General features: G+C 37.2%; 1 protein-coding gene and 1 long non-coding RNA gene across 10 annotated transcripts in view; one reads left to right on the forward strand and one right to left on the reverse strand.

Moving 5' to 3' along the window:
• The window catches only part of LOC309659389, a 538108-nt gene that overhangs the window by 193230 nt on the left and 321336 nt on the right, over positions 1-23542 (reverse strand). The window lies entirely within an intron of this gene.
• Positions 1-23542, forward strand: part of ECT2 (epithelial cell transforming 2) — a 73772-nt gene that overhangs the window by 46246 nt on the left and 3984 nt on the right. For 7 of the 9 annotated variants that reach the window (XM_082458939.1, XM_082458940.1, XM_082458941.1 and 4 more), the window contains 4 exons: positions 1504-1642; positions 2949-3103; positions 21958-22065; positions 23032-23178. In XM_082458939.1, the coding sequence (XP_082315065.1) occupies positions 1504-1642; positions 2949-3103; positions 21958-22065; positions 23032-23178 (549 nt within the window). The remainder of the gene's footprint in view (positions 1-1503; positions 1643-2948; positions 3104-21957; positions 22066-23031; positions 23179-23542) is intronic. The other 2 variants (XM_082458945.1, XM_082458947.1) reach the window with 1 other exon arrangement.

The raw sequence follows: 23542 nt of genomic DNA on the forward strand, positions 1-23542 counted from the left end.
CCTGGCTTCTCACTTCCTTCATCTTCCTGAATTCAGTGACTTTTTGTTCTACTCTCTGTTAGTCTGCATGTCAGAATCACATTAACTGTAACATTTCTATTGCTAACATTAAATTTGGACTCCAGATTTATAATTTGGACTTTTAGATTTATAAACTCTTATTCTTTAGCTTGTTTGTTTAAAAAAAAACAAAACTTTGAGCAAATTTGGAATGAAGAGAATGGTAAAAGTTAGAAGCATTTAAAATAGATAAGATCTAAACTGACTTCACTTAAACATGACAGGTGATGTATCTGTACTTTGAGTTTTTACCTTGATGGACTAGCATTTGTATCATCAATATTAGCACTTGTCATTGTCTTTCCTTTTTAAAAATGAACCTTAAAATTATTTATTTTGCTTAACTAAATTAAAAGTATATTCAAATAGTACAGTGGAAATAATTATTTAAAGAATCTGCTTTTTTCATATATTAATGAAAATGGGCTTTTAATATTTGATATGTATCATAGATCTGTGTCATATTTCTGCATCAATGTGAATATGATACTGACTGCCTTTTGATCTTTTCTCATTAGCCAACACAAGCTATCAACAGTACATTTTTCAGCCTTACTTTGTCATATTCATGATGATGACCAGTCAATCTCAATTCATTAAGTAGCTTAATCTAAATCATTTTGTGTTAATGTCTTTCAGTTGATGATTATAACCCCCAAAGAAATATTCTTTTAAAAAGGCAAAATAATATACTAGGATTTCATGGAAATGAAAACAATAAATTTAAAGACCTTATAAAATTCACAGAACTCAAATACGTAATGAGTCCCAGGGTCCTTTCTGGTTTTGCTCCTGTCTTCTCCAGCATTACTTTACCTATGTCTTCCTTTGCATGAGTTCCCAGTTTAGGTAAAGTTATATCTTAACATAGCACCTTGACTTTATAATTTGTATCAATTTTTAATGTATTATTTAGTTACTTTAATTTTCCTATTTTTCAGTAGTATGTAGGTATCATGAGGGCCAGAACCATTTCTGTATTATTCACTCCTTTATCCTCAGTGCCTTGCACAGCATCTGAGATAATTGTGTATTCTGCTCTTACACTGAAATCAATTATCTTTTGAACCCAAGGCAGCAGTCCCAGAGCAATGATTCCCCTTTCCGAATTCAAGGCCTTTTACTGAAGGTTCCTTCATCCTTTGATGCTGTTACTTCTCACCATGCTTCTAAGTTCTTTCACACCTCTGGGATCTTTTCCATGTATCCTGTTTTCCTGACTTTTGAGCTCTTCTCATATAAACGTGAGCATTTCTGCTACATAGTTACATGTATGAATTTGTCACATAGTAACTATGCTTCTTATCAGATAGTAATTTTGGAATGACTGGTAGTTAAATAAGCTGCATATAGATTTATGTGATTAGTGCCATTTTATTTTTAAGCATTTGGTGTTTGTTTTTATGTTACTGATGGTGACTCTTTTTTTTTTTCTATAATCAGATAGCAAGAAAACGACACAAGGTTATTGGCACTTTTAGGAGTCCTCATGGCCAGACCCGACCCCCAGCTTCTCTTAAGCATATTCATCTAATGCCTCTTTCTCAGATTAAGAAGGTGCTGGACATACGAGAGACAGAAGGTATGGTCGTTGGATAAACTATTGGCTAGATAAAAATAGTTTATATTCATTGAAAGTTTGATTCCCTTATATATATTTTTTAAACTGGTAAATTATCTTTAAATATTGTTGGTTAGTTCTGGCAAAGTAATTGTTCTTATACTTCAACTACATCTCTAGGAACTGGGAGATTTTTAATTTTTTTCAAATGAAAATACTATCTCAATCTGAAGGATATCTTCATCTCTTAAGGGACAGAGAGCTTTTAAATGGTTACATGTCAAAATAGTGCCCATTCCCACACCAAAACTTATTTTTATTCCTTCAGAATCCAAAGGCAATTGTAGTCTATTACCTGTGCCCCACAGCTTGTAACCTTCCCTGTTGCCAATGGCTGTATTGTTAGGGATACACTTAGGATATGACCAGGAATAGATGTGCATGAGTAAGTACACCCAAAGTAACTATGGTAGACTCAACATGGGCTCAAATGTGTATTAAGGAAAGCTTTTACTCTATACTTTGGGAGTGTTAGAGAGGATTCTTTGAAGGCCTGAAATTGGGAAAAGTTTATACCTACTGACGCAGTATCATTTTTTAAAATAGTACCTAGTGATGTGTGTGCCTGGCAATATTTTGCTTGTTTAGGCATATATTTTTACAGTGTAAACTGGTTCCATTACTGATCCCATCCTCAAATGATGGAAAACTTTTAATTTATGAGAAACAATAAAAAAAAACTTGAATGGCAACTTATATTGCTATCTTTACTCAGTTGTCAAATTCTGGATTTATTAAAGCATTCATAGAGCATTCACTTAAATGATCTCTATATTTTTGGATTATAATTATGGAAGACTTCATTGTTTAAAATAGGTTCTGTTTTAGCATCTTGATCATAAAACATTTTTTAACAATTTTAATGTTTGAGTATTTTATTTCTTTGAACTTGATTTAAATAGGTTGAATTATTGAATTATTCTTACAGTGTCACTTTAATTTAAAACTTAAATTCTAGAATTCTAAGAAATGATATAATTTAATTTTTAAAAACTCCATCAAAGAAAATATTAAATGTCATGGAAAATACTGCTTACTTAACAATATCATTGTTTGTTCCTCACATGGTACATACTATTATCATTCTTTCCAGTGTTTCAACTTAGTATGATGCTATTCTTTGTCCGGTTAAAAACAGAGGGGACAGAAAAGGTAGAGAAGAGATAATTTTTTGGAATTTCATTGCTCTGAGGGAACTTAACTTGTGTTAAGTCTGTCATTTTCCAAGGAGTAACATTTAATGTTTGTGATTATTCTGGAACCCTAGATTGCCATAATGCTTTTGCCTTGCTTGTGAGGCCACCTACAGAGCAGGCAAATGTGCTGCTCAGTTTCCAGATGACATCAGAGGAACTTCCAAAAGAAAACTGGCTAAAGATGCTATGTCGACATGTAGCCAACACCATTTGTAAAGCAGATGCTGTAAGTTCTTAAACCACTATTATAATGAAAGTTTAAACTCCATGGTAGTGTACAGACTAAACATGTACGTTTCTAATGACTTGTTAATTATGAATGAAGGAGAGTTTGTGTTGTGTTTATTGAGGAAAACTGATTAAAAGTTGTTTTGGAGGAAATTTTTAAAAATATAGACACATGAAACATTTCTTTGAGTCCCTAGCTTATAGACAGGGCCTCATATATAAGGCCTCATAGCCTTACAGCTCCTGTGGCTCTGCTGTAGTGAAGCTTTTGGGACTTATAATGTATTTTCTTTAGTGCTCTTTGACTTGGCTATCTGTGAGAGAGTATTTTGTTCTATTGTTCTTTTATCTTATTGAGAGCAATAGGTGAGTTGTAGCAAGTTGCTTTTCCTGTCAGGCAAGTTGCCAGTGCAGTTTTCTTAGTCCAGTCTCTTAAAATCAAATGCCATTATGAATATATAATCATTTTTATCCTATACAGATTAAAGTGAAGATATATGAGAAAATCAAATTATTGAAGTTAAATGACTCACCAGAAATCAGGTAGCTTGTAGTAGATCTTGGATGAAATCTAGGTCCATTAAAAGATAATTTGATTTCTTCATTATATATGGGAGAGGCATGTGATAGATATAGATCCCTTCATCTTTGCACAAATGACATAGATGGAGTAGAATGTATAGACAGATAACCTTTTTCAGTATAATACTTGGACATTTCCTGTGGGAATAAAACATTTAGTTTATTATAGTTAAATCTGATCTTCAAAGACGTTGAGGTATAATTATTATTGCTTATAAAGTAAATACTTTATTAAAAGTATTTACCTAACTGTTTAAAAAACTTAACAGACTTTTAAATTTTATGTTTTTTAATTGAAGTATAGTTGATTTACAGTGTTGTGTTAGTTTCTGGTGTACAGCAAAGTGATTCAGTTACACATATATGTACATGTATTCTTTTTCATTATGGTTTATTATAGGATACTGAATATAGTTCCCTGTGCTATACAGTAGGACCTTGTTGTTTATCCATTTTATATATAGTAGTTTGTATCTGCTAATCCCAAACTCCTAATTTATCCCTCTCCCAACCCCGTTCCCCTTTGGTAACCATAAGTTCTTACATTTTCTATGTCTGTGAGTCTGTTTCTTTTTCGTAATAAGTTCATTTGTGTCATATTTTAGATTCCACATATAAATGATATCATATGGTATTTGTCTTTCTCTTTGTGATTTACTTCATTTAGTATGATAATCTCTAGGTCCATCCATGTTGCTGCATGGCATACTTTCATTCTTTTTCATGACTGAAGGGTAGTCAGTCCATTTTTTTAAACTTTTCTTTCTTTTTTAAATTAATTAATTATTTATTTTTGGCTGCATTGGGTCTTTGCTGCTGCGCACAGGCTTTTTTGCTAGTTGTGGCGAGTGGGGGCTACTCTTCGTTGCTGTGTGCAGGCTTCTCATTGTGGTGGCTTCTCGTTGCAGAGCACGGGCTCTAGGCGCGTGGGCTTCAGTAGTTGTGGCTTGCCACCAGGGAAGTCCCTATACCATTTTGTATATACACCACATCTTCTTTATCCATTCATCTGTCAGTGGACATTTAGGTTGCTTCCATGTCTCAGCAATTGTAAATTGTGCTGCTGTGGACATTGGGGTGCAGGTATCTTTTTGAATTATAGTTTTCTCTGGATATATGCCCTGGAGTGGGATTCCTAGGTCATACGACAACTCTATTTTTAGTTTTCTTAAGGAACCTCCATACTGTTTTCATAGTGGCTGCACCAATTTACATTCCAACCAACAGTGTAGGAGGGTTCCCTTTTTCTCCACACCCTCTCTGGGATTTGTTATTTGTAGACGTTTTAATGATGGCCATTCTGACTGGTGTGAGGGGTACCTCATTGTAGGTTTGATTTTCATTTCTCTAATAATTAGTGATGTTGAGCATCTTTCCATGTGCCTCTTGGCCATCTGTATGTCTTCTTTGGAGAAATGTTTACTTAGGTCTTCTGCCCAGTTATTGATTGGGTTGTTTTCTTGTTATAGAGTTGTATGAACTATTTGTATATTTTGGAAGTTAATCCCTTGTCGATTGAATCGTTTGCAAATATTTTCTCCCATTCCGTAGGTTGTCTTTTCTTTATATGGTTTCCTTTCCTGTGCAAAAGCTTATGTTTGATTAGGTCCCATTTGTTTATTTTTGCCTTTATTTCTATTGCCTTGCGAGACTGACATAAGAAAACATTGGTACAATTTATGTCAGAATGTTTTGCCTATGTTCTCTTCTAGGAGTTTTATGCTGTCGCATCTTATATTTAAGTCTTTACCATTTTGAGTTTATTTTTATGTATGGCATGAGGGTGTGTTCTCACTTCATTGATTTACATGCAGCTGTCCAGCTTTCCCAGCACCAGTTGCTGAAGAGAGTGTCTTTTCTCCATTGTATATTCTTGCCTCCTTTGTCAAAGATTGACTGACTGTAGGTATGTTGGTTTATTTCTGGACTCTCTATTCTGTTCCATTGATCCATATGTCTGTTTGGGGGCCAGTACAACACTGTTTTGATTACTGTAGCTTTGTAGTATTCTCTGAAGTCTGAGAGGGTTATGCCTCCAGCCTTGTTATTTTTCCTCAGGATTGCTTTGGTAATTCTGGTCTTTTTAAGGTTCCATATAAATATTAGGACTATTTGTTTTAGTTCTGTAAAAAATGTCATGAGTAACTTGATAGGGATTGCATTAAATCTGTAGATTGCTTTGGGTAGTATGGCCGTTTTTTTTGTTTTTTTTTTTTTAAACATCTTTATTGAAGTATAATTGCCTTACAATGGTGTGTTAGCTTCTGCTTTATAACAAAGTGAATCAGTTATACATATACAATATGTTCCCATTTCTCTTCCCTCTTGCATCTCCCTCCCTCCCACCCTCCCCATCCCACCCCTCTAGGTGGTCACAAAGCACCGAGCTGATCTCCCTGTGCTATGCGGCTGCTTCCCACTAGTTATCTATTTTACATTTGGTAGTGTATATATGTCCATGACACTCTCTTACCCTGTTACATATCACCCCACCCCCTCCCCATATCCTCAAGTCCATTCTCTACTAGGTCTGTGTCTTTATTCCCGTCCTGCCACTAGGTTCTTCATGGCCTTTTTTTTTTTTTCCCCCCCTTAGATTCCGTATATATGTGTTAGCATACTGTATTTGTTTTTCTCTTTCTGACTTACTTCACTCTGTATGACAGACTCTAACTCCATCCACCTCATTACAAATACCTCCATTTCATTTCTTTTTATGGCTGAGTAATAGTCCATTGTATATATGTGCCACATCTTCTTTATCCATTCATCTGTCGATGGACGTTTAGGTTGCTTCCATGTCCTGGCTATTGTAAATAGAGCTGCAATGAACATTTTGGTACATGACTCTTTTTGACCTATGGTTTTCTCAGGGTATATGCCCAGTACTGGGATTGCTGGGTCGTATGGTAGTTTTATTTGTAGTGTTTTAAGGAACCTCCATACTGTTCTCCATAGTGGCTGTATCAATTTACATTCCCACCAACAGTGCAAGAGTGTTCCCTTTCCTCCACACCCTCTCCAGCATTTATTGTTTCTAGATTTTTTGATGATGGCCATTCTGACCGGTGTGAGATGATATCTCATTGTAGTTTTGATTTGCATTTCTCTAATGATTAATGATGTTGAGCATTCTTTCATGTGTCTGTAGGCCATCTGTATATCTTCTTTGGAGAAATGTCTATTTAGGTCTTCTGCCCATTTTTGGATTGGGTTGTTCGTTTTTTTGTTATTAAGCTGCATGAGCTGCTTGTAAATCTTGGAGATTAATCCTTTGTCAGTTGCTTCATTTGCAAATATTTTCTCCCATTCTGATGGTTGTCTTTTGGTCTTGTTTATGGTTTCCTTTGCTGTGCAAAAGCTTTTAAGTTTCATTAGGTCCCATTTGTTTATTTGTGTTCTTATTTCCATTTCTCTGGGAGCTGGGTCAAAAAGAATCTTGCTGTGATGTATGTCATAGTGTTCTGCCTATGTTTTCCTCTAAGAGTTTGATAGTGTCTGCCCTTACACTTAGGTCTTTAATCCATTTTGAGTTTATTTTTGTGCATGGTGTCAGGGAGTGTTCTAATTTCATACTTTTACATGTACCTGTCCAATTTTCCCAGCACCACTTATTGAAGAGGCTGTCTTTTCTCCACTGTATATGCTTGCCTCCTTTATCGAAGATAAGGTGACCATATGTGTGTGGGTTTATCTGTGGGCTTTCTATCCTGTTCCATTGATCTATATTTCTGTTTTTGTGCCAGTACCAAACTGTCTTGATTACTGAAGCTTTGTAATATAGTCTGAAGTCAGGGAGCCTGATTCCTCCAGCTCCATTTTTCGTTCTCAAGATTGCTTTGGCTATTCGGGGTCTTTTGTGTTTCCATACAAATTGTGAAATTTTTTGTTTTAGTTCTGTGAAAAATGCCAGTGGTAGTTTGATAGGGATTGCATTGAATCTGTAGATTGCTTTGGGTAGTAGAGTCATTTTCACAATGTTGATTCTTCCAATCCAGGAACATGGTATATCTCTCCATCTATTTGTATCATCTTTAATTTCTTTCATCAGTGTCTTATAATTTTCTGCATACAGGTCTTTTGTCTCCTTAGGTAGGTTTATTCCTAGATATTTTATTCTTTTTGTTGCAATGGTAAATGGGAGTGTTTTCTTAATTTCACTTTCAGATTTTTCGTCATTAGTGTATAGAAATGCAAGAGATTTCTGTGCATTAATTTTGTATCCTGCTACTTTACCAAATTCATTGATTAGCTCTAGGAGTTTTCTGGTAGCATCTTTAGGATTCTCTATGTATAGTATCATGTCATCTGCAAATAGTGACAGCTTTACTTCTTCTTTTCCGATTTGGATTCCTTTTATTTCTTTGTCTTCTCTGATTGCTGTGGCTAACACTTCCAAAACTATGTTGAATAATAGTGGTGAGAGTGGGCAACCTTGTCTTGTTCCTGATCTTAGTGGAAATGGTTTCAGTTTTTCACCATTGAGGACAATGTTGGCTGTGGGTTTGTCATATATGGCCTTTATTATGTTGAGGAAAGTTCCCTCTATGCCTACTTTCTGCAGGGCTTTTATCATAAATGGGTGTTGAATTTTGTCGAAACCTTTCTCTGCATCTATTGAGATGATCATATGGTTTTTCTCCTTCAATTTGTTAATATGATGTATCACATTGATTGATTTGCGTATATTGAAGAATCCTTGCATTCCTGGGATAAACCCCACTTGATCATGGTGTATGATCCTTTTAATGTGCTGTTGGATTCTGTTTGCTAGTATTTTGTTGAGGATTTTTGCATCTATGTTCATCAGTGATATTGGCCTGTAGTTTTCTTTCTTTGTGACATCTTTGTCTGGTTTTGGTATCAGGGTGATGGTGGCCTCATAGAATGAGTTTGGGAGTGTTCCTCCCTCTGCAGTATTTTGGAAGAGTTTGAGAAGGATAGGTGTTAGCTCTTCTCTAAATGTTTGATAGAATTCACCTGTGAAGCCATCTGGTCCTGGGCTTTTGTTTGTTGGAAGGTTTTTAATCACAGTTTCAATTTCAGTGCTTGTGATTGGTCTGTTCATATTTTCTATTTCTTCCTGGTTCAGTCTCGGCAGTTTGTGCATTTCTAAGAATCTGTCCATTTCTTCCAGGTTGTCCATTTTATTGGCATAGAGTTGCTTGTAGTAATCTCTCATGATCTTTTGTATTTCTGCAGTGTCAGTGGTTACTTCTCCTTTTTCATTTCTAATTCTATTGATCTGAGTCTTCTCCCTTTTTCTCTTGATGAGTCTGGCTAATGGTTTATCAATTTTGTTTATCTTCTCAAAGAACCAGCTTTTAGTTTCATTGATTTTTGCTATTGTTTCCTTCATTTCTTTTTCATTTATTTCTGACCTGATCTTTATAATTTCTTTCCTTCTGCTGGCTTTGGGGTTTTTTTGTTCTTCTTTCTCTAATTGCTTTAGGTGCAAGGTTAGGTTGTTTATTCGAGATGTTTCCTGTTTCTTGAGATAGGCTTGTATTGCTATAAACTTCCCTCTTAGCACTGCTTTTGCTGCGTCCCATAGGTTTTGGGTCGTCGTATCTCCATTGTCATTTGTTTCTAGGTATTTTTTGATTTCCCCTTTGATTTCTTCAGTAATCACTTCGTTATTAAGTAAGTATGGCCGTTTTAACAATATTAATTCTTCCAATCAAGAGCATGATTTCATTTCTTTGAATCATTCTTCAGTTTCCTTTAACAATTTTCTAGCATTCTCAGCATATAAATCTTTCACCTCCTTGGTCAAGTTTATTCCTAAATACTTTGTGTGTGTGTGATATGGTTTTAAAAGGGATTTTTTCTTTTTTTAACTTTCTGATATTTCATTGTTAGTGTAAAGAAATACAACAGATTTCTGTATGTTAATCTTGTATCATTACCTTGCTGAATTTATCAGTTCTAATAGTTTTTGTGTGGAGTCTATAGGATTTTCTATATTTAGTGTCATGTCATCTGCATGTAATGACAATTTTACCTCTTTTCCAATTTTGATACCTTTTATTCCTTTTTCTTGTCCATTGCTGTGGCTCGGACTTCCAATCCTATGTTGAATAGAAGTGGTGAGAGTGGGCACCCTTGTCTTGTTCCAGATTTTAGCAGGAAGGCTTTCAGCTTTTCACCATTGAGTATTATTTTGGCTGGGGGTTTGTCAAAACAGCTTTTATTATGTTGTGGTATGTTCCCTCTTTACCTGCTTTGGTAAGAGTTTTTATCATGAATGGACATTGAATTTTATCAGATGCTTTTCCTGCATCTATTGAGATGATCATGTGTTTTTTGTCTTTCCTTTTGTGGACGTGGTGTATCACACTGATTGATATTTGTATGTTGAACCATCTTTGTGACCCTGGGATGAATCCAACTTGATTGTGGTGTATGATCTTGTTTTTATGTGTTGTTGGATTTGGTTTGCTAATACTTTGTTGAGAATTTTTGCATTTATATTCATCAAAGATATTGGCCTTTAATTTTCTTTTTTGGTATTGTTTTTGGTTTTGGTATCAGGGTGATGGTGGCTTTCTAGAATGCCTTTGGGAGTGTTCCCTTTTCAATCTTTTGGTGGAAGAGTTTGGGGAGGGTTTTTGTAAGTTCTTCTTTGTATGTTTGGTAGAATTCCCCAGTGAAGCCATCTGGTCCTGACTTCGGTTTGCAGGGAGTTTTTTCATTGCATATTGTATTTCACTTCTAGTGAATGGTCTGTTCAAATTTTCTTTCTTCTTCACTCAGTTTTGGTGGGTTGTATGTTTCTAGAAAATTGTACATTTTTTCCAGGTTGTTGAATTTGTTGGCATATAGTTGTTCATAGTATTGACTTATGTTTTTTTAAATTTCTGTGGTACTGGTTGTTATTTCTCCTCTTTCATTTCTTATTTTGTTATTTGGGTCCTCTGTTCTTGATGAGCCTGAAGAGAAGTTTGTTTATTTTGTTTACCATTTCAAAGAACCAGCTCTTTTCTATTGTTTTTTTAATCTATATTTTATGTATTTTCTCTCTCATCTTTATTATTCCTTCCTTATAAGAACTTCTTTTGCTGCATGCCATAGATTTTGTATGGTTGTGTTTTTATGTCATATGTTTCAAGGTATCTTCTGATTTCCTCTTTGATTGCATCATCGACCCATTGGTTTTTGTAGCATGTTTTTTAGTCTCCATGTAATCATTTTTTTCTCATTTCTCTTTTTGTGGTTGATTTCTAGTTTCACGCCTTTGTGGTCAGAAAAGATGCTTGAAATAATTTCTATCCTCTTAAATTTGTTCAGGCTTGTTTTTTGTCCTAGTATGTGGTTCGTCCTAGAGATTATTCCATGTGCAGTTAAAAATAATGTGTATTCTGGTATTTTTGGATGTAATGTCCTGAAAATATCAATTAAGTCTAACTGTTCTATTGTATCATTTAGGATCTCTGTTACCTTACTGATTTTTATATCTGGAAGATCTGTCCATTGGTGTGAGTGAGGTGTTAAAGTCTCTTACTATTGTATTCCTGTCAATTTCTCCCTTTATGTCTGTTACCATTTGCCTTTTGTATTTAGGTGCTCCTATATTGCATATGTTAACAAGTGTTATGTTAACAAGTGTAATAGCCTCTTTTTGTATTGACCCTTTTATCATTATAGAGTGTCCTTTTTTATCTTTATTACATGAGTTTTAGAGTCTGTTTTGTCTGATAGGAGTATTGCTAGACCCACTTTCTTGTCATTTCTGTTTGCATGAAGTATCTTTTTCCATCTCATCACTTTCAATCTATGTGTGTCCTTCACCCTAAAGTGGGTTCCTTGTAGGCAGCATATTGTAAGCTCCTGTTTTTTTATTCAATCTTCCACTCTGTCTTTTTTTTTTTTTTTGAAATTTCATGTAATGTCTGAAACATTTATATTAACATATTTCCATACAAATAACCCAATGAAAGTTTAGTATTAGTTGTTTTGTTTGTTTTTTTATACTGCAGGTTCTTATTAGGCATCAATTTTATACACATCAGTGTATACATGTCAATCCCAATCGCCCAATTCAGCACACCACCATCCCCACCCCACCGCAGTTTTCCCCCCTTGGTGTCCATATGTCCGTGCTCTACATCTGTGTCTCAACTTCTGCCCTGCAAACCGGCTCATCTCTACCATTTTTCTAGGTTCCACATACATGCATTAATATACAATATTTGTTTTTCTCTTTCTGACTTACTTCACTCTGTATGACAGTCTCTAGATCCATCCACGTCTCAACAAATGACTCAATTTCGTTCCTTTTTATGGCTGAGTAATATTCCATTGTATATATATACCACATCTTCTTTATCCATTCGTCTGTTGATGGGCATTTAGGTTGCTTCCATGACCTGGCTATTGTAAATAGTGCTGCAATGAACATTCGGGTGCATGTGTCTTTTTGAATTACGGTTTTCTCTGGGTATATGCCCAGTAGTGGGACTGCTGGGTCATATGGTAATTCTATTTTTAGTTTTTTAAGGAACCTCCATATTGTTCTCCATAGTGGCTGTATCAATTTACATTCCCACCAACAGTGCAAGAGGGTTCCCTTTTCTCCACACCCTCTCCAGCATTTGTTGTTTGTAGATTTTCTGATGATGCCCATTCTAACAGGAGTGAGGTGATACCTCATTGTAGTTTTGATTTGCATTTCTCTAATAAGTAGTGATGTTGAGCATCTTTTCATGTGCTTCGTGGCCGTCTGTATGTCTTCTTTGGAGAAATGTCTATTTAGGTCTTCTGCCCATTTTTGGATTGGGGTGTTTGTTTCTTTAATATTGAGCTGAATGAGCTGTTTATATATTTTGGAGATTAATCCTTTGTCCATTGATTCATTTGCAAATATTTTCTCCCCTTCTGAGGGTTGTCTTTTCGTCTTGTTTATGGTTTCCTTTGCTGTGGAAAAGCTTTGAAGTTTCATTAGGTCCCACTTGTTTATTTTTGTTTTTATTTCCATTACTCTAGGAGGTGGATCAAAAAAGATCTTGCTGTGATTTATGTCAAAGAGTGTTCTTCCTATGTTTTCCTCTAAGAGTTTTATAGTGTCCAGTCTTATATTTAGGTCTCTAATCCATTTTGAGTTTATTTTTGGGTATGGTGTTAGGGAGTATTCTAATTTCATTCTTTTACATGTAGCTGTCCAGTTTTCCCAGCACCACTTATTGAAGAGACTGTCTTTTCTTCGTTGTATATCTTTGCCTTCTTTGTCATAGATTAGTTGACCATAGGTGCGTGGGTTAATCTCTGGGCTTTCTATCTTGTTCCATTGATCTATGTTTCTGTTTTTGTGCCGGTACCATATTGTCTTGATTACTGTAGCTTTGTAGTATAGTCTGAAGTCAGGGAGTCTGATTCCTCCAGCTCCATTTTTTTCCCTCAAGACTGCTTTGGCTATTCAGGGTCTTTTGTGTCTCCATACAAATTTTAAGATGATTTGTTCTAGCTCCGTAAAAAATGCCATTGGTAATTTGATAGGGATTGCATTGAATCTGTAGATTGCTTTGGGTCGTATAGTCATTTTCACAATGTTGATTCTTCCAATCCAAGAACATGGTATATCTCTCCATCTGTTGGTATCATCTTTAATTTCTTTCATCAGTGTCTTATAGTTTTCTGCATACAGGTCTTTTGTCTCCCTAGGTAGGTTTATTCCTAGGTATTTTATTCTTTTTGTTGCAATGGTAAATGGGAGTGTTTCCTTAATTTCTCTTTCAGATTTTTCATCATTAGTGTATAGGAATGCAAGAGATTTCTGTGCATTAATTTTGTATCCTGCAACTTTACCATATTCATTAATTAGCTCTAGCAGTTTTCTGGTGGCAGTTTTAGGATTCTCTATGTATAGTATCATGTCATCCGCAAACAGTGACAGTTTTACTTCTTCTTTTCCAATTTGTATTCCTTTTATTTCTTTTTCTTCTCTGATTGCCGTGGCTAGGACTTCCAGAACTATGTTGAATAATAGTGGTGAGAGTGGACATCCTTGTCTCGTTCCTGATCTTAGAGGAAATGCTTCCAGTTTTTCAGCATTGCGAATGATGTTTGCTGTGGGTTTGTCATATATGGCCTTTATTATGTTAATGTAGGTTCCCTCTGTGCCCACTTTCTGGAGAATTTTTACCATAAATGGGTGTTGAATTTTTTCAAAAGCTTTTTCTGCATCTATTGAGGTGATCGTATGGTTTTTATTCTTTAGTTTGTTAATATGGTGTATCGTGTTGATTGATTTGCGTATATTGAAGAATCCTTGCATCCCTGGGTTAAATTCCACTTGATCATGGTGTATGATCCTTTTAATGTGTTGTTGGATTCTGTTTGCTAGTATTTTGTTGAGGATTTTTGCATCTATATTCATCAGTGATATTGGTCTGTAATTTTCTTTATTTGTAGTATCTTTGTCTGATTTTGGTATCAGGATGATGGTGGCCTCATAGAATGAGTTTGGAAGTGTTCCTTCCTCTGCAATTTTTTGGAAGAGTTTGAGAAGGATGGGTGTTAGCTCTTCTCTAAATGTTTGATAGAATTCACCTGTGAAGCCATCTGGTCCTGGACTTCTGTTTGTTGGAAGATTTTTAATCACAATTTCAATTTCATTACTTGTGATTGGTCTGTTCATATTTTCTAGTTCTTCCTGGTTCAGTCTTGGAAGGTTATACCTTTCTAAGAATTTGTCCATTTCTTCCAGGTTGTCCATTTTATTGACATAGTGTTGCTTGTAGTAGTCTCTTAGGATGCTTTGTGTTTCTGCGGTGTCTGTTGTAACGTCTTCTTTTTCATTTCTAATTTTATTGATTTGAGTCCTCTCCCTCTTTTTCTTGATGAGTCTGGCTAATGGTTTATCTTCTCAAAGAACCAGCTTTTAGTTTTATTGATCTTTGCCATTGTTTTCTTTGTTTCTATTTCATTTATTTCTGCTCTGATCTTTATGGTTTCTTTTCTTCTGCTAACTTTGGGTTTTGTTTGTTCTTCTTTCTCTAGTTTCTTTAGGTGTAAGTTTAGATTGTTTACTTGAGATTTTTCTTGTTTCTTTAGGTAGGCTTGTATAGCTATAAACTTCCCTCTTAGAACTGCTTTTGCTGCATCCCATAGGTTTTGGGTCGTCGTGTTTTCATTGTCATTTGTCTCTAGGTATTTTTTGATTTCCTCTTTGATTTCTTCAGTGATCTCTTGGTTATTTAGTAACGTATTGTTTAGCCTCCATGTGTTTGTCGTTTTTACATTTTTTTCCCTGTAATTCATTTCTAATCTCATAGCATTGTGGTCAGAAAAGATGCTTAATATGATTTCAGTTTTCTTAAATTTACTGAGGCTTGATTTGTGACCCAAGATGTGATCTATCCTGGAGAATGTTCCGTGCGCACTTGAGAAGACCGTGTAATCTGCTGTTTTTGGATGGAATGTCCTATATATATCAATTAAATCTATCTGGTCTATTGTGTCATTTAAAGCTTCTTTTCCCTTATTTATTTTCATTTTGGATGATCTGTCCATTGGTGTAAGTGAGGTGTTAAAGTCCCCCACTATTATTGTGTTACTGTCGATTTCCTCTTTTATAGCTGTTAGCAGTTGTGTTATGTATTGAGGTGCTCCTATGTTGGGTGCATATATATTTATAATTGTTATATCTTCTTCTTGGATTGATCCCTGGATCATTATGTAGTGTCCTTCCTTGTCTCTTGTAACATTCTTTATTTTAAAGTCTATTTTATCTGATATGAGTATAGCTACTCCAGCTTACTTTTGATTTCCATTTGCATGGAATATCTTTTTCCATCCCCTCACTTTCAGTCTGTATGTGTCCCTAGGTCTAAAGTGGGTCTCTTGTAGACAGCATATATATGGGTCTTGTTTTTGTATCCATTCAGCCAGTCTATGTCTTTTGGTTGGGGCATTTAATCCATTCACGTTTAAGGTAATTATCGATATGTATGTTCCTATGACCATTTTCTTAATTGTTTTGGGTTTGTTTTTGTAGGTCCTTTTCTTCTCTTGTGTTTCCCACTTAGAGCAGTTCCTTTAGCATTTGTTGTAGAGCTGGTTTGGTGGTGCTGAATTCTCTTAGCTTTTGCTTGTCTGTGAAGCTTTTGATTTTTCCATCAAATCTAAATGAGATCCTTGCTGTGTGGAGTAATCTTGGTTGTAGGTTCTTCCCTTTCATCACTTTAGGTATATCATGCCACTCCCTTCTGGCTTGCAGAGTTTCTGCTGAGAAATCAGCTGTTAACCTTATGGGAGTTCCCTTGTATGTTATTTGTCGTTTTTCCCTTGCTGCTTTCAATAATTTTTCTTTGTCTTTAATTTTTGCCACTTTGATTACTATGTGTCTCGGCGTGTTTCTCCTTGGGTTTATCCTGTATTGGACTCTCTGTGCTTCCTGGACTTGAGTGGCTATTTCCTTTCCCATGTTAGGAAAGTTTTCGACTATAATCTCTTCAGATATTTTCTCTGGTCCTTTCTCTGTCTCTTCTTCTGGGACCCCTATAATGCGAATGTTGTTGCGTTTAATGTTGTCCCAGAGGTTTCTTAGGCTGTCTTCATTTCTTTTCATTCTTTTTTCTTTATTCTGCTCTGCAGCAGTGAATTCCACCATTCTGTCTTCCACGTCACTTATCCGTTCTTCTGCCTCCGTTATTCTGCTATTGATTCCTTCTAGTGTAGTTTTCATTTCAGTTATTGTATTGGTCATCTCTGTTTGTCTGTTCTTTAATTCTTCTAGGTTTTTGTTAATCATTTCTTGCATCTTCTCAATCTTTGCCTCCATTCTTATTCCGAGGTCCTGGATCATCTTCACTATCATTATTCTGAATTCTTTTTCTGGAAGGTTGCCTATCACCACTTCATTTAGTTGTTTTTCTGGGGTTTTTTCTTGTTCCTTCATCTGGTACATAGTCCTCTGCCTTTTCATCTTGTCTGTCTTTCTGTAACTGTGGTTTTTGGTCCACAGGCTGCAGGATTGTAGTTTTTCTTGCTTCTGCTGTCTGCCCTCTGGTGGTTGAGGCTATCTAAGAGGCTTGATGGGAGGCTCTGGTGGTGGGTAGAGCTGACTGTTGCTGTGGCGGTCAGAGCTCAGTAAAACTTTAATCCACTTGACTGTTGATGGGTGGGGCTGGGTTCCCTCCCTGTTGGTTGTTTTGCCTGAGGCAACCCAACACTGGAGCCTACCTGGGCTCTTTGGTGGGGTTAATGGCAGACTGTGGGAGGGCTCACGCCAAGGAATACTTCCCAGAACCTCCGCTGCCAGTGTCCTTGTCCCCACAGTGAAACAGAGCCACCACTTGCCTCTGCAGGGGACCCCCCAACACCAGCAGGTAGGTCTGGTTCAGTCTCCCCCAGGGTCACTGCTCCTTCCCCTGGGTCCCGATGCACACATTACTTTGTGTGTGCCCTCCAAGCGTGGGGTCTCTGTTTCCCCCAGTCCTGTCAAAGTCCTGCAATCAATTCCAACTAGGCTTCAAAGTCTGATTCTCTAGGAATTCCTCCTCCCATTGCCAGACCCCCAGGTTGGGAAGCCTGACGTGGGGCTCAGAAGCTTCACTCCAGTGGGTGGACTTCTGTGGTATAAGTGTTTGCCAGTCTGTGAGTCACCCACCCAGCAGTTATGGGATTTGATTTTACTCTGATTGCGCCCCTCCTACCGTCTCACTGTGGCTTCTCCTCTGTCCTTGGACGTGGGGTATCCTCCTTGGTGAAGTCCAGGGTCTTCCTGTCGATGATTGTCCAGAAGCCAGTTGTGATTCTGGTGCTCTCGCAAGAGGGAGTGAGAGCACGTTCCTCTACTCCGCCATCTTGGTTAATCCTCTCCCATCCATCTTAAGAATGAGATGGCCAATAGGTCCTTGGATTTTCAATTCTATTATCCACCTTCCTTACAGTTCTGTAGGTTAGAAGTCCCACACAGGTCTCACCAGGATAAAATCTAAGTATGGTCAGAGCTGCATTTCTCTTTGGAGGCTCAGTGGAGAATCCATTTCTTTGCCTCTTTCAGCTCATAGAAGTCATCCACATTCCTTGGTTTGTGGTCCCCTGCCTCTATCTTCAAAGCTAGCAATATTCTATCTCTCTGACCACTCTCTTGCAACCACATTTCCCTCTGAACCTCCTCTATGTCTTTTTATTAGAGAATTTAGTCCATTGACATTTTAGGTAATTACTGATAGATATGTATTTATTGCCATTTTAAATCTTGTTTTCCAGTTGATTTTGTATTTCTTCTTTGTTCCTTTTTGTTTTTCATTTTGTAGTTTGATGGTTTTCTTTTTTTTTTAATTTATTAATTAATTTATTTATTTTTGGCTGTGTTGGTTCTTCGTTTCTGTGCGAGGGCTTTCTCTAGTTGCAGCAAGCGGGGCCCATTCTTCATCGCGGTGCGCGGGCCTCTCACTATCGTGGCCTCTCTTGTTGTGGAGCACAGGCTCCAGACGCGCAGGCTCAGTAGTTGTGGCTTACGGGCCCAGTTGCTCCGCAGCATGTGGGATCCTCCCAGACCAGGGCTTGAACCCGTGTCCCCTGCATTGGCAGGCAGATTCTCAACCACTGCACCACCAGGGAAGCCCCGATGGTTTTCTTTTGTTTTATGCTTTTGTTCTGTTCTTTTTGGTTTTTGTGAATCTGTTGTATATTTTTCATACTCTCCTCCCCCACATTTTATGATTTTGATGTCCTCTTTTACATCTTCATGTTTATTGTTTTGATGTTCATTGTAGTTATCATCGCTTTCACAAAACTTTATTTTTTTAATCTGTACACTGGCTTAAGTGATTTACTTTCCAATTGAGATATTTCTCTTTCCTCTAGATTCTTGCTTCTTTTCTATTTAGAGAAGACCTTTCAATACTCCTATTAGGATAGGTTTAATATTGCTGTATTCTTTTAGTTTTTGCTTGTCTGAGAAATTCTTTATCTCTCCTTCTATTCTAAGTGATAATCTTGCTGGGTAGAGTATCCTGGGTTGCAGCTTCTTCCCTTTCAAGACTTTGAATATATCTTGCCACTCCCTTCTGGTCTTCATTGTTTCTGTAGAGAAATCAGCTGATAGCCTTATGGGGTTTCCCGTGTAATTAACGCTTTGTTTTTTCTCTTGCTGCCTTTAGAATCCTCTTTATTTCTTTTAACTTTTGCCATTTTAATTATAATATGTCTTGGTGTAGGTCTGTTTGGGTTCATCTTGTTTGGGACCGTCTGTGCTTCCTGTACCTGGGTATCTGTTTCCTTCTTTATATTTGGGAAGTTATCAGCCATGATTTCTTCAAATAAATTTTTGATCCTCTTTTCTCTTTGTTTTCCTTCTGGGATCCCTATTATGCATAGATCTGGATACTTTATATTATCCCATAGGTCTCGTTTATTGCTTTCCTTTTTTTTTTTTTTCATTTGTGTTTCTGTTTGCTGTTCTGATTGGGTGATTCCATTATTCTATCTTCCAGATCACTTATTAATTCTTTTGCATTATCCAGTTTGCTATTGATTGCCTGGAGCTCAGCTTTTGTTTTGGCAAATGAGTTTTCTAATTTAATTGCCTCCTTTTTATAGTTTTTAGTTCCTTTTTACAGTAATCTGCATTTCTGTTGGTAGACTTGCTTAATTACGTCAGTATTTTCATTACCTCCTTTTTGGACTCGGGATCTGCTAGACTGCAGATGTCTGTTTCATTGTTCTTTCAGGGGAATTCGCTTGGTCTTTTAATTGGGAGTGTTTCCTCTGCTTCATTTTACTTCTATTTCTCTGACTCTGAATTAAGGAGAAATAGTTATCTGCTGTGGTCTTGAAGGGCTGTTTTTTGTGTTTCCCTGTGTAGCCTTCGTGAGTGTAATATTTTTGTGCAAGGGCTGTTTTTATTATGGATGTCTGCCACATTTTTCTTTAGTGTGTGTTAGCCGTTATCCCCTTAATAAGGGGTATGATTGTTACCGTGATGACCAGAGCCTGCACTGGATGTTGAGCGTGGCCTCCTCTTTGCTCTTTGGTTGTCACAGCTCTGTCAGGGGCAGGGTCTGCTCCCCAGTTGTTGGAGTAGATGCCACCAGCTCTGTTTCAGGACTGGTGTGAGGTAGGTGGGGCTTGAATGCCCCTGCTGGGAGAGGAGGCCCTGATTATTCCTCTGCAGAAGCTGTCTACTGGGAAGTCGCTCTCTGGTTTTGCTTGTTACCTGTCGTGTTGGCTTACCAAAGTATACTGTCTTTGGCACTCCCCTCAGTCCCACCTCAGCCATGGGAATTCAGGCAGTAAGCTTGGGTATCCCTCAGTTGCTGTGCTCACAAAGCCACTAGCATAGATCTTTTGACATAGAACCACTGAGGTCAAGCACTGGTACGCCTTGGTCGCGCACCTGGACCCACCGTAGGAGCTACTGAGTCAGCCCAGACCCCGGCCCCACCTCTGTGTGTGAGCGCCAGCAGAACCTGCTATCGCCAGACCTGCCCCAGCCACAGGAGCACCAATAATCTACTCCGATGTCCTGCAGGCACTGGGTTTATAAAGCTGTCTCAGGTGCACAAATCCGCAGATATCACAGCTGCTGGAACACTCAGATTTCAACCCTGCTTCTGAAGCTGTGCGGCCGCTGGCCATAGGCTGGGGTTTCAGCCCTGCCTCCATGTGTGGGCGGCTCACCCAAGCTTGCTCGCTCCCAAAACATAGAAGCAGAGCCTCACCCTCTGTGAGCACACTGAGAATGAGGCTGCTGTTCCAGGCCCCGCCCCTCTCTTCGAGCTTGCAGGTTAACAATGGGGCGTCAGTGACAGATCTGGGTTCCTTCTTGCGCATGCCCCCCGTTCGCAGCTGCGGACCACACTCCAGCCCCTTCAGGCTGTCTCCATGCAGCCAATCCCAGTCTTCTCCTCAGGTCTGTCCTCTGAAGCCCAAGTTTTGGCACTCAGCCCCTGTGTGTACCAGCAGACGTGGGTCCTAGGCTGGAGATTGCAGTGAGATGAACAGGGCCTTCTGTGCAGGTCTCTCTATGTTCTTCTTGTTGCACACAGGCTGCAGCACTCTCCTCCAAACTTCTGAAGCTCCCTTTCTCTCCCCGCTGATCTTCCCTGCTGGTAAAGCGGCTTCCCAGGGTGAGGGAACCTTTCCTCTTTCACAGCACCCTCCCAGGGGCACAGATCCCGTCCCGATTCCTGTTTTCTTTCTTACGCCCTACCCTGTTAGGTGGTGATCTTTCTTGCATTTTGGTTTTATGAGATCTTCTGCTGGCATTCAGCAGGTTTACTGTGAGAATTATTCCACATGTAGATGTATTTGTGGTATATTTGTGGGAGGAGGTGAGCTCCACGTCCTTCTATTCCACCACCTCCTGTGGTCCTTGATTTGTTTGTTTTTTCTGTGGGCCAAGAATATGTTGTTGTAAATAAAGGATTGTTCCACAAAAAGGTTCATAGAAGGAAATACAGAGCTAGTGCGTACAACAGAGTGCTGACGAGGAAAGAGATGCAGACAGCTTTTTGTAAAGCCAAAAAACTGCTCATTATAAGGAAGAATTTTTTCTCATAGTTCTAGATATCCATATATAAAATGGATTTCTGCAGTATAGTGATTGCCTATTATAGAGATTACTCCTGCATTTATCACAATGTCCGACTACATGGTTTATGTAGTCCTTTCTAAATTTATAACCATGATTCTGAAATGTAAACGGTTAATGGAAAAATATCCTTAAAATAAAATCTATTGAATTACTAGCCACAGGATGGCTAATAATTCTAGAACTGAAATATAAACAGTTAATGAAGATATTTCATAAAGTAAAATTAACCACAAGATGGCAGCAAACATTTAACTATATCCTGGTTTATACTGTGTTAAACCACAAAATTCTTCCCAGTTGTGAAAGTTTGTTACTAAGAAATGTTTGTAAATTCAGATATTAGGCAACTTCAGTTGAGCTCTTTCCTACATTTCAAATATTATGCATAGTATATTTTTTAAAAGCCCTGAGTCAGTGTCTTATCATTTGAGAACTTTTGCCATGTTGAAGAGAAAATATTTCTATACTCACACACACACACACTGTAAAAAATATAAAAATTTGATTCTTTGAATCAGTTTTTGTCCTTCTGTTATATACTTTTTGAGGCCTTAAATAAATTTCAGAGTAGAAATGATGTCAAACACATCAGAAATCTTGAGTAGCTTCATTTATATATGCTCCCTATGTGTGCATATAAGTTCTTAAAGGTTTGATTTTAGGAACAGTTGTGTATTTTTATTTTTATTTGTTTATTTTAAAATAAAGATATTAATTTTCAACAGGAGAATCTTATTTACACTGCTGATCCAGAATCCTTTGAAGTAAATACGAAAGATATGGACAGTACCTTGAGTAGAGCATCGAGAGCAATAAAAAAGACTTCAAAAAAGGTGAGTCTTAGTGAAATTATTATTCAGCATATCTCCAAAATGTATTTTTCAGAGTATATTAAAATAGTATTGCCATAGACATCAGGTAGTGTATAAAACAAAGCTGTTTTTGGTTCTAAGAAATGGCCTACAGAGATAATAGTTTAGCTCAGTGAATTCTTTGGCACAGTAATTATAACAACTTGTTACCCTTCCCATTCTAGTTACTATGATACTTCTGATGGTGTTTTAGGTATAGATATGTGCACATTCGTGTTAGAAATTGCCTCAGATATTTTTCAGCAAAGGGCACACAGTAGAGTCAGGAAACCTGGGATCTATTCCTTACCATAAGTGTGTTTCAGACTTCTAATGATGAAGATAGCTTTGCTACTTACCTTACAGTATTGAAGTTGTTGAGGACTATACAAGAATGTTGGTAATAGGGCTTTTTAAAAGTAGAACTAGAATTTTAATTTTACAGGTAAAATTTTGCAACTGTAGTCTACTCGCTAGGTTTGTAAGTTTTTTGGTTGTTGTTTTCCTTGCCTTTGAGGGGAGGCTTTATCCTTTAATCATCATTGTATCTCTGCATTTAACATGTATGATGTATAGTAGATAAACACGTTAGCAGTGATGATTCAAATAAACTCCTACACTTTTTCAATTAAAGAAATTGAGGTTTAAGTGACTTTGGATCAAAGATCTCACAACTAAATTGTAGCAGAATCAGATAACACCCAGGTTTCTTCTCTCATGCCAAATTTTCCCTCCCACTTCCTCCTGCTGGACTAGTGCTCTATGAAACCAAGATGGAGTAATCTACAATGTACTACATTTTCTCACTGCTTTGTCCAAAGAGATTCTAATTCTGCTATATACTTTTTATAGAAAAACTTTTGGTGTGAATTTGGCTTTGTTTACATATAATTGTTCTAATCAGTTAGATTTGTCTAGGTTTTTTAATTAATTGTAATTTAACTCTAGGTTACAAGAGCATTCTCTTTCTCCAAAACTCCAAAAAGAGCTCTACGAAGGGCTCTTATGACATCCCAAAGTTCAGTGGAGGGAAGAAGTCCTTCTAGCAATGATAAACATGTAATGAGTCGTCTGTCTAGCACATCATCATTAGCAGTAAGTGATTTTGATTTAATGGGCTAAATGACTCCAAATTTATGAAGTTGGTGTGGGATTTGTTAACTTTTTAAAGATGGAAATATTAATATCTCCATCAATTTTTTGGATATATCTAAGCATGTGACCTCTTTACTGGGTTAAGTAACTGAGAAAACCTCACTTAATGAATTAGAGACTTACTTAATGTGTAGTTTGATATGAAATTTTATTGGGATTGAGATGTAGATCTCTAAGAAAGAAACATGTTTCAATCTGGCCTATCACTTTACTGATGTAAATAGCGATGGTTCTATTTATAGATTGACTCCAGTAATATAGCAGAGACTCAGTTTTATTTCTTTTATTATTTCCGTGATGAATA

Source organism: Balaenoptera physalus (assembly GCF_965194825.1).
Source record: "Balaenoptera physalus genome assembly, chromosome: 4".
In the NCBI taxonomy this organism is placed as follows: Eukaryota; Metazoa; Chordata; class Mammalia; order Artiodactyla; family Balaenopteridae; genus Balaenoptera; species Balaenoptera physalus.